This window comes from Trachemys scripta, chromosome 2, assembly GCF_013100865.1.
Source record: "Trachemys scripta elegans isolate TJP31775 chromosome 2, CAS_Tse_1.0, whole genome shotgun sequence".
Taxonomy (NCBI): domain Eukaryota; kingdom Metazoa; phylum Chordata; order Testudines; family Emydidae; genus Trachemys; species Trachemys scripta.
In genome coordinates, this window is record NC_048299.1 from 77,380,329 (window position 1) to 77,394,444 (window position 14,116).

The 14,116-nt window shown below is 42.5% G+C and overlaps 1 protein-coding gene across 3 annotated transcripts in view; it reads left to right on the plus strand.

Moving 5' to 3' along the window:
- TMEM108 (transmembrane protein 108) overlaps window positions 1-14,116 on the plus strand; it is a 273,314-nt gene that overhangs the window by 142,162 nt on the left and 117,036 nt on the right. For 2 of the 3 annotated variants that reach the window (XM_034760933.1, XM_034760936.1), the window contains one exon: window positions 9,709-9,794. In XM_034760933.1, the coding sequence (XP_034616824.1) occupies window positions 9,755-9,794 (40 nt within the window). In that variant the 5' untranslated portion in view covers window positions 9,709-9,754. Of the gene's footprint in view, window positions 1-3,161; window positions 3,208-9,708; window positions 9,795-14,116 lie in introns of those variants that run through there. The other variant, XM_034760935.1, reaches the window with a different exon arrangement.

Here is a 14,116-nt window from a genome sequence, read left to right on the forward strand (position 1 = left end):
CAGCAAGTAACCCACAAACACACACTACAGACAGTCACTTACCCCAAGGGTCCTGTATTTGCTCCTCCTTCACCTGGAGAACTCCCTTGCGAAACTCCCTGTTAGCAGCCCCTGTTTATAAAAGCCTTGCTTCGCTTTCCATGCCTCTGGTGAGGGGAAAGGAGAGAGATCCTCAGTCTATTCAAGACTCCGTAGGTGGAGACCATTCTACATACCCCTCTGTCCCTATTTTTTTTTACCATTCAAAGGTGTATATACAGTACCATAAATGTGTATGATGCATTACAGAAAATGAAAACATGTTTGATTTTCAAAAGTGCTGAGCTTCTGCAGTTCCCATTGAGCCTGGTCCTGTTCTTGGTTATTCTTGTGTAAATCAAAAGTAATTCCATTGAAGCCAATAAAGTTATTCCAGATTTAAACTGGAAAAATGATTATTAGAATCTAGCCCATTGACTTAATTGGGATTTGTGCTCTTGGTCTCTGACAAACAGGCCAATAGCACCTGCTTATAAACTATATGTCTGTAATATCATTCAAAACATTCTCTTTTGAAAAAGAAAAGCAACACTTCCTAAGAAGGCTTCAGATTTGAAGTGTTCAGACAGGCCAGTGGCTGGTGCCATAGGGCTTGCAGGAGTGGCTACTACAGCACATGGTGGGAATTCTGTGAGCTCAGGGCAACCTGATATCCGCTATAGGGCAGCTTCCACACTAGTGCTCCTTCTGCGTGCATATGGGTCTGTGCTAATGGTACCGCTCTTTGCTGGACTCCGCAGACGTTCCTGATGCTTTTTTCCATTAATGTGTATTTTCATGTTGCCTTTGCTTCTGAATTCCCATGCAGATTGGAAGGAAAAGCATTGAATGATAGTTAGAGGTCATTGCCTCTTTTGAAGTGGGAACCTTAGGCCTGTGTTTCCAGTACTGCCGCATTGAGCCCTACGTTTCGAGAGCCCCCACACGGCATGCAACTATCCAAATGGTCAACCTGAGTACGATGCCCAATTCACTTTGATATCTGACACTGTCCCCAGAAGACTGAATTCCTTAACTGCCCCATCTCGATTCCCTACCTGAAAAGTTACACTTGAGTTCCATCTCCTGACTTTCCAGCCCCTGCAGAGGCATCACTAGAACCACAGAGCTTATCAAAGCAGTGAGATGAGAGGAAAGAGGTCTGGGCGGAGAGTGTGTGGATTGAGCACATTCCTGAGCAGTCTATGCCAGCCGGGCTCCTATGAAGCCCCAAGAAGAGTTAAAGATGCCTGCCCTCCTTAGGGGAAATTACTCCCTGTTATGCAAGAGGTCTCGTTAGGACAAGGCCTTTCAAATGGCTTCTGCCTGTACCAGGAGGGGTGAATCCATCCCAAAGAGCATATAGAATAGTCTGTATAATGGAGAGCTCCCTCCCCACCCTACCCCCTTTTTTTTTTTAGGGAGTAAAAATTCCCCAGAAGTTAGATTGTATACATTATACGAAGCTGGTATTGTTTGCTTGAATGCAGCTGTGTTCCAGACAGTGGGAAATAAATCATCACAGGTGATTGAGTGCACATTGAACGAGAACATAGAATTCTTGCTGCAAGGAACCTCACTGCCACTAGCGCTCCCACAGGGTCCCAGACCTAAATTTTGCCAAATAAAAGCTGGATTTTGGAAACAGGCCACAAAGTTTAAAAACAAATCACTCAAACATGCAAACACAATAAGTCAACTTTGTAATTCCTGTGTAGCCTCAAAAAAACCCCAGGTATAGGAGGATTGGTGTTGTGATGTCACTTGGCCAGTACTGAACCTATGCTCCTGCCGGCATGATATTAAGGGCCATTGTACTGCTGCAAGAGCCATCCTTTGGAGGACATGTTAAATGCAGTGTATGCGAACAACTGTGGTGGGTAGTCTGTGAATACAAAAAAAAAAAAAAGGTTCTTTCTGTGACACCTTGGCAACCTAGTATTCACCATTTGCATATAATTAGGATATGTTTTGTACAAACTATGCCTTGTGAGGTATCATTCTAAAAGTCTTGATCTCCTAGATATTAATATCTCATTGGATTGCATGTGCTATCATCATATGTGAAGTTATGAAGTTTGGCTATGTCTGTGTTACTGCCACAAGCAGCTTTTCAAGTACAACAGTAAAAAGGCCAAACAACTTTATTAGCTTATTGAGGAAATGCATACAAGCACAAGGATTACCCCAGGAACTGTGTACAATAGAAGCCTCTCAGAGCTAGCAGTACACAATGGGAACTGTTTGACCCAGGTCACAGTGAAAGAGCTTTCCAGCAAGTGGGAAGAAGATTTAAAAGAGGGAAAATGACATCCGGTGGGTACCTCACTCTCCCTACAACAACACACCTGGAAACACCTGAGAAAAAAGACTGAATGGGGGAAAGTGATGGTCCCAGGCTAGAAGAATTTCTAGCCTGTGTATGAAAACCTGGGTAACCCAAGTTGCAAAACCAAGGCAGCTTGTGCCTTAAGACTCTGCCAGCCTGTTTATCACTCAGGGTGAGCATTTGCTAATTCATAGCCTATCTATCTAGTATGTTAAGCTCAGTTTGTGGTTTTGTTTATTTACTAGGTAATGTGCTTTGATCTGTTTGCTAATCACTTGAAATCTATCTTTTGTAGTTAATAAACTTATTTTATGTTTTAATCCAAACCAGTGTGCGTTTTGATTAAGGTCTGGGGAAAATCTCAGCTCTATTACCACAAGTGTGCATCGAGGGAGAGGCGGGTTGGGTGTTAGACCCGTATACTGGTCAGATTTGACCTGAGCAGGATGGTACTACTCTGGGATCTGAGGTTGGTAGTTAGAGAGCCTGCAGCTGGGTGTGTCCCTACCTGTGTGAATGATGGTGAACGTGCTGCTGTGACAAGTTGCAATGCCTTCCAAGCTGAAGCTTGCACTGTGTGAGCGGGAGCCCAGGCTGGTGGGTCAGAGGTTTCAGTGGTACCCCATTTCCAAGTGGCACCCCAGGGGAAATCTGTCACGCTTACATCTTTGCTGATAGGACTCTATTGTGTCTTTAAGCTACAGCCCATGGAGATGCAGAGATTTGTTGGTCCATCAGAAGCTCCTGAAGGCAGTACACCTCTCTGAGTGGTAGGCAGAGTGGCTGCTACTGAACTCTTACAGGGAGCAGTATTCGCTTTTTCCTGTGCTGCTTGGACAGTTTCACCACCCAGTGTACAGGTATGGCCATAGCCTTGCGTTACACTGACCTTCCCCAACTCTTATGGAGTATTTAGCATTGCATCAGTACTAGAGTCCCCAGGACATTACAACACTGGAAGCACAAGGGCCAACATTGTGGCTCACCCTTTGTTGGGGCAAAAGAGGGGGTTGGGAGGCCCTATGTGTCTTGTCCCCCTCCATCCCCGCAGAGCTAGGCATAATCTAGGTCAATGTCATCAATTATATTTTCACCAATAGCTTCTCTTTCCACAGTGATGCATAGCAGGGAAAGGAACCGCTAGGTGTGAGATGATGTTTGGATACAGCGGCTGGATGCTTAATGGGCTGTAAATGTCATGCCTTTTGCCTAGCCCCTTTTTTCATCATCATTTCTTCTATTTCTCATTTATTTCAATTGGCTGATTTCTATCTGACAGACTCACAGTGACAAGAGGGCTGTCCAGTGGTTGCTAGGCTTGTCTCGACATTTGTTGTCTATTCACCTCCATTTCTTCCTTAATTTAAGACACCGTTGATATTTTTTTTCCCCTTTCAAACATAATGAACGACTGGATGTTCAGGGAGCTGTCAGCTCTATTGGAGTCTTTTGTCTTCTATTCATCATTATGTCTTCATTGTCCTCTTTAATTTAGCTGAGGCACTAGGGGGATCACTTACTGTGAAAGACAACATTGCCAGCTGTCCATAGGGATTTCACACATCTATTCATCATCCGGTGTGATGCTGCACTATATGTGCAGTAGTTCACATTATAAAGGGCAAAGCGTGTTGGTCCTTTTCAGACACCCAACTTTTGAACTCTGGTGTCTAATTTAAGACACCAGAGGCTTTGTCTACAAACACTCGCCAGTTTATCTATTAAAAATGGATCAAGCTATATGGTTTATGCCCAGACTTGGACTGGTTTAATTACATTGATTTAAAATACACCTTCAGTTATATAATGGTGCAACTTGTAATCTAGACAATACCTGAGTTTCAGGGAAGAGCTCAGTGGGAGCTGCTTGGTGCTCAAACTATTGAAAATCAAACTAAGTGAAAATCACTTAGAGGCCTACCTATGGATCTAATAGGCACCCATTTTAAAAAATATTGGCCTAAACCCTAATTTATTTATAATAACCCACATCCTAAGAGGTACTCCTAATGCTTCACAAAATATTAAAATGCACTGTTTTTAAACAGTTATTTATTAAAAAATAAGAATGATGAAAAATCAATAAAATAAAAATACAAAAATCAAAGTAGGTTAATGAATACTATACCCCCTCTCCCCCCCACACACACACACTCTCACAATTCCAGACAATATACCTGGATTTCTAATAACAGCTTAATTTATTTTAAATGAAAGAATTTTAAAAATCTAATTTATTTTGTATCATTTTACAAAATTTGCTGGCTGTTTACTACTTGCATTTTACTCGGCTTGTACGATGATAATCAGTCCGTTTCAATTTCACTTCAAGACCATGGAGTTACTCTGGGTTTACATTGGCCTACCTAAGACCAGAAACTGGCCCTGGGCATGCAAATTCCATTGTTTATGTGCACGAATAGTGGTGTGCAAAACTCCAAGCACAAATCAATGCTTAATGCAGCTTAGCCCTCCCAGCTACCACTGAGAATCTAAGCTACCATTCCTTGGTGAGCTAATTGGAAAAACCTGCCAAGGGTTTTCTCCAGCTCAATTTGGATGCTGTCAGCATTCTAGACCTCTGGCAAACAAGCTTCAGGTCAGGAGAGGGAAGAGATTGCGCTGGTGGCACAGATGGATGATCTTCATTTTGCCTGTGGAAAATAGAAATTACTGGATATACATCCATACTTATTGCAGATCATCTCTGTAGCATATTGTACAGCTGGCCATTGTCTCTGAGATGGGACAGCAACAATCAAGGCTGGAGTTAGCAGGATTGTGTTGAGGTGGCTTTAGTCATTTCGGTTTAGTCATTTAGGCTGCTCTCGGAGAATCATGACAACAGCCTGTTTCATTGCCCTCATGTAATTAAAGACTGCATCATAATGCCTATGCACAAAGGGGCCAAATTAAGGTTGCATAGGCAACCTTAATTCTGGCCCTTCTTAATTTTTGAATACTTGACTTTGCAACCTTAATATTTTCTTAACTTCTCTGTGTGTTTGTCTATCTACCAGGGCCGGCTCCAGGCACCAGCACAGCAAGCAGGTGCTTGGGGCGGCCAACGGAAAGGGGCGGCACGTCCAAGTCTTCGGCGGCAATTCAGCGGTGGGTCCCTCAGTCCCTTTCGGAGGGAAGGACCAGCCGCCGAATTACCGCCGAAGAAGCGGCGGCCGTAAAGCTACCACTGAAGTGCCGCCGATTGCGGCTTTTTTTTTTTTTTTTCTTTTTTTTCCCCGCCGCTTGGGGCAGCAAAAACGCTGGAGCCGGCCCTGCTATCTACATTTCATTTTCCAACTTATGCTTTCATATCAATTTTTTTTATAGATTACTCCACTGTCCTCATGGTGCTGCTTAAATCAGCTTTGAATTGAAGCTATATATACATATTATATTCAAAGCTGTCTGGCTAGTTGAAATTAGCTATATACTGTTCCTAACAACTTCAGAAGTTATTGATAATATATAGTTGGGGGGGGGGGGGTTGGTTTTCTTTTCCCCCTGCTAGAAATCTCATAGCTGTTTGAATTTGAAAAGATTAAGATTCTGAACTTCGGTAGAAGGACAGAGCAATTTCAATTACCAAAATGTGGTACATTTTCAAAGCCATTGCATCTGATGTTGATCCCAAATGTAAGGCAATCCACTTGGCTCCGTCACGCCATACTGCCCTTAATCACTATTTCTGGTCCCAGTACGTACAGTCAATGGGGCTACTCAACTGAGTAAGTCCTATTCAGTGTAAGTAAGGGTTGTAGGATCTGTCAGTCTATATGAAAAATCAACCTAGTTTCAGTTTCCAAATTTATCAGTACCTCTGTTTAGAAAATCAACATGACTTTTGCTTCCAAACTTATGCAAAGATTGTCATCCAGAGAAAGGCAATCTCCTTGCATTTTCAGCCTGGCTATTGCTCCATGTTTTGTATGCATTGAAAGACACAATTCTGGGGTGGGAGAGAGAAGTATTCCCTCCCGAACACATGCCCCCAAAACCCCAAACGATTTTAAAATGCTACGACCTCCCCCTGCAGTGTGTGTGTGTGTTTGTTTGTTTTTGTTTTTTTTAACTCATGTCCAAATTTTGCCCTGACTCACCTCAACAACTTTAATCAAATGGAATTGATTGTTAAGTCAAGGCAGAGTTTGGCCCATAGAGCTTGACTCAGTTTACTGTACAGAATTTTCTGTAAGCATTACTGAGAAGGTTCACCGGCAACATAAAGATGAGAGATTTCTAACTAAAACCCTGCTTGATGTTTTTCACCTGGCACAAGTCTAGTTCCTGTCTCCTAGAGAGGCATAAATTATCCTAATCCATTTAAATAGAGTGGTTTCTTACTTATCTAAATATACAAGAGCATGTAATTCATTATACACTCCAAGATGGAATTTACACTCAGTAAACACTTAAACACTATGGACAGCAATAGAATGGGGATAGTAAAGAAATGCAAATAATGCCAGCAGGCAGTCAGAAGCATGTGATATTATATCCCTGTAGCCAAGCACAATTCAAAATAATTGGCACATTACACTGATTTCAGGGTTGTGATTAAGCAGCTTTTGGGAGTGGGGGAGGTTCTTTTTATTTATACCACTTTGCTTTAGTCCTTTTTTAAAAAAAATCCTGTTTGACATAAGCTGTGAACAGGGCAATGGAGATATCGTAAGTGGTTTGTGCAATGAGGATCTTCTGCTGTGTATATTTTGGTTAATATATTAATTAAGTTATGCTAAACATAGAATTGTGCGATGTCTGTTTTGGAAAATATTGTAATGAACTATCTTATGTCTGGTTTGTGCATACAGGCCCAGATCTTATGCCTTTCACTTCAATGAGTGCAGTAACAGAGCCAGGAGGCCCTGATCTTGCTCCCTTTGATATAAATAGGAAAGCACCTGCTTGTACTAAAAAAATCTTCCTCTCTCCTTTGTTTGCTACTCGGGACAAAATAAAAATGGGTCACTCCTCAGCGGGTTTTCATGATATATGTGGGTTTCACCAACATCATCGTGAACCTCATTTGAATTTAATTTAAAAAAATCAGTGATGGTTACTTTAATTTAAGAGAAAACACAAATGATTTGCACGATACAAACTATGCAAGGTTCCTCATTTTACTAAGGGCTACTTTCTTTAAAATGGAAAAAAAGGAAAGACTGCAAGAGTGATCATTGTCACTGTGTATATAAACTGCTGTATCTGATAACATAACAAAGACTCCTCTTCCATTGCACAACAGAGGCAATAAAAGTGGCAATCCTAGGAGACCTCCCCATGCAAGTCAAATATGATTCTTCTGTTTTCATAAATTCCTTTGGCATTTATTCAGTGGAGAAGTGCTATTTATTGTCTTGGCTGGTATATCTGATGTCTTCAAGATATCTCTTAAAGAAGCCCTGAAGGATTTATACCGGAGCACGTTAAAATGACTCCTAAATGCCTTCACTAGTCTGGATGATGAAAAAGGTTGAACTGAAAGCTACGAGATATCAAGTGCTGTTTAGTGTTGACTATTTTTTATTGAGAAGAATTCAGGAGAATTCCCTCAGCATTCTATGTATAATCTCCTATCAGTTTTAGAATTTTGAATGCTATTCTCTCTTTGAGTACCAAGTATGACATTATTCACAGTGTTTGCAGTGGTGTTGTAGCCGTGTTGGTCCCAAGCTATTATAGAGAGAAGGTGGGTGAGGTAATATCTTTTACTGGACTAACTTCTGTTGGTGAAAGAGACAAGATCTGAAGAAGAACTCTGTGTAGCTCGAAAGTCTGTCTCTTTTACCAACCAAAGTTGGTCCAATTAAAAATATTACCTCACCCTCCTCGTCCCTCTATTATTCATAGTGACATTTTGGAACCACATTTGCATTGTGCTTCTGATTTATTTTAACCTTGAGCAGAACAATGTGATTGTGATTAATTTTTACATATTTTTAAGAGAAAAATATCTATGCAAGTTATTGAAAACACATTTTACAACTAAAACACATTTTTATCAGTTGCTGCATAAACTTCTCAACACAGTACTCTAGTGTTCACTGCAGTGGAGGAGAGGAAAGATGGCGTGTCTAAACATTTTTTCCACTTTCCCAAGATCTGCTCCACTCAGGAGAAAGGCAGAGTCGCCATGGAGCCAGTTTATGGCTGCCAGGTTCCCCAGCTGACCCAACTCCAACCCCAGCCCTGGCATAATTTAGAGCACCTTAGGGGCTGATCTAAGTTACGATGGCTGACTGTGGACCAGATTTTCAGAATAATACTGTGTTCCACCTACTTCTCCACCATCATTTTGAGACCCTTCCCTTGCCAGGAGACTTCTCAAGAGGACAGCTGTGGGCAGATCCCATTCCCTTTGTCTCCACTAGTTCTGGCCCCTTTGTGTTACCTGAGCAGCACAATTTGGTCCTCTCAGTTTAGCACAACCATTTGTATCCCTCATTTGAAGTCTTTGGGTCAAAAATACTACAGTGTTGAGTGTTATAAAGACAGATGGATACCTGAGGTATCTGAAATTCACTTCTGCTATGCAGTGGTGGGCCTTCCCCAAATACACAATCAGAAATGGGCCTGCTTAGTGGAAGTCTTGTGATATGGCCAAATAATGATTTGGGGCTAGACCAAGATCACCAAACTCCTTGTGATTTGCATTTGAGTACACACCACGGTTAACATCCACTGGGACACCCAACATTTGTCAAAAATGTATTTGTATCATTTTAAGACTCCTATTAAAGGATTGAATTTGCTCCACTGCTGGTAAAGACCCACTGTCATTTCCATGATAAACTAGCATTTTTGAACAGTTGATAATTTGGCTATAAATTTGCTATGTGCTGGATTTTCACAGATAAATCCTGTACCTGGGAATTAATGTTTTCATCTTGAAAATCCCTCAAATAGCGCACACATACCCAATATATTTCTAAAATCTCCGGAGGATCCTTCATTGTCCATTGGATCTTTAATGCACATTTTAAATATTCTGGACCTATTTCTGTCCTCAAGTAAATCAATCAATGGATTAATTGGCTAACTAAGCCCCGCAGAATCTCACTTACGGTTTATCAAGTCCCATGCACAATACAAGAATAATTTCTTAGTGCTGATGTTCTATGCCCTTGCTTTGTCATCTCTGTTTTGTGCCTGCCTTTCTGACCACAACCATGCCTGTACCAATGTGCTGTTTGCGGAGTCTGGATAAAATGTGTAAAACAAAGACAAGGGAATCAGTTTCCCTTTTGCTTACCTACATTACTTTCCTATGCAGCTGCCTCTTGGCAGGAGGGAAAATAAAATGTGACTTCTGCTTGCAATAAATAATAGATTTTTTTTTTATTCTTTTAATTTTCTAGACAGAATCATGAATAAACTGGCAGACAAGCAGGACCAGATGATACCATGAAGAGAAGTTTACAGGTCCTCTATTGCCAACTGTTTCGTAAGTAGAGATTTACTTTTTCATTTATTGTGAGAAATGTATGATTCAATGTCTCTCTAAAAATAGCAATTGAAGCACCAATTTAGGGAGGTCCTTAAGCATGTGCTAATTTTAAGCACATGAAGGGTCCCAATGAAATAAATGGGACCCGTCATGTGCCTAATGTTAGGCATGTGCTTTAAGTCCCTTGTTCAATCGTGCATTTGGAAGCACGTTAAGAAAATGTTCAGTCTTCAGCTGATTTAGTAGAGTCTCATTCGAAGGTGAAAATGCAGAGCGATAATCATCTAAACCATAAGAATTCTCAGAGGAATGAGCTGTAAGAAGGTTGGGGATGGTGGTTGGTAGCAGGAGGTACTGGGGTATATGGGCCCTTTAAGCGTAGAGTTGGGGGGAGGGGGCTGTATACCCCCGTATGACCTGTTCCAAGGATTTGGAATGAACAAAGGCCCAGGTAATGGCCAGCCAGTTGAAGAGGGGAAGCGGGAGTTTGATGCAGGGGAAAAACCCTGGACACTATTCCTTTAAGGGGCCGTGTAGTATAGGGTGGGGTAGGGCTCTCTTTCAGCCATTCAGGTGGAGCACTCTGGAGGAAGGTAGTGTCTAGACTGCCTTGTCCTCAGGGCCGGCTCTGGCTTTCTGACCACCCCAAGCAAAAAAAAAAAAACCTGCGGCGCGGCCGGAGCCAGGGTGCAGGGGGACTCCCTGCCCTGCAGATGTGCCCAGGCTAGCGGGGGGAGGGGAAGGGAGCGGGGGGAGAGAGAGAGAGAGAGAGAAGGGGGGCGGCCAGGGCTTCAGCAGGGCACTGCCATGTGGCCCCTCCCACCGTGCCCCCTGCCAGGAGGGCTCCGCAACACTCCGGTCGGCTGGGAGGGAAGGACGCGGGCTGCCCTGCCGGGCTTGCTGCAGGGCGCTCCTGTCCTCCACGCTACTGCCCCCTACAGGGCAGTCGGAGCAGAACAACAACAACAACAAAAAAGCAGCCGTGCAGCCCTAGGATTGGGCGGAATGCCGCCTCCTACAAGCTGCCGCCCCAAGCACCAGCTTGCTCGGCTGGTGCCTGGAGCCGGCCCTGCTTGTCTCTCAAACAGGGGAGACACTGGCAAGAGAGGGAGGTCAGAGCCAGAAGGCTAAATTCCAGGGAGAGACAGATGTGAGAGGTGACCCTATGAAGAGCAGGCTGCAGGGCAAAAGCTCCTTGTGGGTGGCAGAAGAACCAGAGATAAATATGAACCTTTGGAGTGCAACGATGGACTTGGCTGGTCAAACTGGGTATTAAACCAGCCGAAAGCGGAGGGTGATTGGTCTTATAAGAGAGGCTGTGGGGCATCTGTAAAGGGCACTGAAAAGGGGGAAAAGCAGGAGGCTGCTGCAAAGGGATCTCTCTAGCCGGGAGGGGTTGCTCTGTAGTGGCAGCCCTGTTACACAGGATGTAATGTTTTGCTTCTGCATTGTTTGCTCAAACTGGCTTGGGTTGGTAATACAGGAAAGCTGTTACCAACTAATAACTGATTATTCAGTAATCTATGTGAAATGCATCAGTGGCTTCTGCCTACTTCTCAGTGGACGGAAAACCTCACAATAGCCAACCTTGCTGGTGGTCTCAACATAAAGACCAAAATCGGAATGGAAATGGAGACTGAATTACTCTCCCACACCTAGAGGTGGGCCCGCCAGATCATGGGTTAGGCAAGACAATGGGAAGAAACCTGGATTGCTGTTTTATGTGTTTGTAGATAGATGGAATCCATCTGTTCTCAGTGCTGTCAATCTGGCAACTTTCCTGGGGAATAAATTCACTTCCACGTTTTAGAAAGAAAGTAAATTTAAAAAGGGGGGGGGTGCAAATATGATCATTGCTTATTGTTTGTTAATGATATTTTACAAAGTAAAGTGTCTGTTCACAACAGCATTCTGGTTGAATTTTTTAATGTTATCACATCACTTCATTAGAATTTTCATCTGTCTGATACTCATTGTGCTACCCAGTTCCATAAAGAAACCTGGTTATTAGGATCTCTTATGTTCATTCTTCACATTAGTAGTGACTGGGAAAATATCACTGCAATCTACTTAACTAATCTTTTTTTTAAAGGCGCAAAAGTCTTACTATTGTGCCACAAGTTATCTTTAGAGGCCCAGAATTCATACTATTTGAACGGGTGCATGGAACTTAAAATTCTGTTCCATGGAGGACAGCTGGGTCACTATCAGAGAATAATGGTCTAAGCACCCAGAGTTCAATTGTGAGGGATATATCTTCTATTGGTTTGTTAGAAAAATAACCCTAAATATTAGTAGGTTTTATAGATGATCATGGGAATCCATTTACTGTTCTTCATTGTCATAAGGATGCTAGCTTGGTTATTCTTGTCCTCTTTATTTATGACATCGATACAATGTAAAGGAAAAAGAAAGTGGCTTACCAGTCATAACTCAAAGGGACAGATACTCAGCTGGTATAAATGGTCAAAAGTCAATGTGGTTTCATATTAGTCTTAACAAGGCCCAGCTAATAATAAAGACTGTGTAATTCTACTTTGACCGCTAAACAGTCTGTTACAAAGTTTGCTGTTTTTCTGCTGTATTTTTTTTTAATTTTTATTTTTTTCAGGGTAGTGTTTTGAACGTAATAAAAAAGCTTGGAAAATGCAGAGGGAAAGAATGAGGAAACTGCTGAAATTGTATGAATAAGCAGTGGCAATGAAAACTGCATGGTACACTTTGAAAAATGGAATGTAAAAATATTATTTTTAATCCAAGTTGAATTAAGTTTTTCATTTATTTGTGTGAACTCAACAATGGTGTATAGTAAATGTAGCTAGCATTACCCATTCCTAGCTTTGTAGTAAGTATTCTGTCAGTGCAGACATTCCAGTGATTACATACATTTTATACTATACATGTATTTGGAGCTATTATAAGAAGCTATTTCATTGGTTTGTTTGCTTTAAAGAGCCTAGGGTCATGAGGTTTTTGTTTGTTTTTTATTATTCCCAATAAACCAATTCCCTCATCTATATCAGATAGACACATTGCTTTAAGCTAGGCTTCTTCCAATTGCTTCATAAGTTCAATTACAATCCCCACAGAGTGTATTTTAGAATAAAACAGATGGAAGTATTTTTAGTGTACGTTTTGTACCTGTCCTTTGTGCCATGAGGAAGCACCCACAATATAGTCCTTACATTTCATCTATATGAAGGAGGGAAAATTGCTACTACAGGACAGCAAAATAACATACTTTTGAGACTATATCAATAGAGTAAGTCATCCCTAGGCATGATTCCCCATTGCCATGCACCTTGTGTTCTCATTCTCAGCAGTATGACATGGGTCCAGAATGCTGCCAGTTTTATGTGATAACATTTTACACTCACTTTGCACTGGGATAAGTGACTACATGAAGTTCTAGGCAATGGAGAATTGGGCCCTTTGTGGCTACTCTGCACGCAGTTCCATTTCTAATGTTCCAGCCATTGCTTCAGTCAAAGATTGGGATGTAATAAACACAGTGTTCATGTAGCTGGAGAGACAAACCCTGTCTATTTTAGGAACAACCATGTTTGCTGTGGGGTCTAAACATGGCTTTCCTGGCCAGTATGAACAGTGAATTCTCTCCCCCCTCCCTCCCTCCCCAAGGAGCTGTACTTCAGAGCCACAGTCCTCAAAAACAGGAGCCTAAAGTTAGGTCCCTAAATCCACATTTATGCATCTCCGCTATGGGAGGCAGTTTGGTCTGGTGGCTAGGGCAGTCCACTGGGTTTCATCAGTCCTAGGTTCTATACCTAGCTCTCCCACTGACCTGCTGTGGGACCTGGGCAAGTTGCTTCACCTCTCTGTGCCTGTTTCCCTATTTTGTCTATTTAGATTGAAATCTCTTCAGGGCAAAGGACAGCTATGTCTTTGTACGGTGTCTAGCACAATGTGGCCCTAATCTTGGTTGTGGTGTCTAGTTGCTATTGTAATAATATTAAAAATAATATTTAGCCACCTACCTGATTATGAGACCAGGGAAGCTGTTAGCTGCTCAACAGTTTTGAAAATCAGGGAGGTGCCTAAATATAGGGTTACCATACGTCCTCTTTTTCCCGGACATGTCTGGCTTTTCGGCACTCAAACCCCCGTCCGGGGGGAATTGCCAAAAAGCCGAACATGTCCGGGAAAATGGTGGCTCTGCTCCTCCCTTGACTCTTCGGCTCTGTTTAAGAGCCGAGCTGCTCAAGCGCTGTGGGCTTCAGGCAGTCCCCATGCCTCCGGACCCTGCGCCGCTGGAGCCCAGGAGGGGAAGTGCCCGGCCGGCGGCTGGGGTCCGGAGGCAA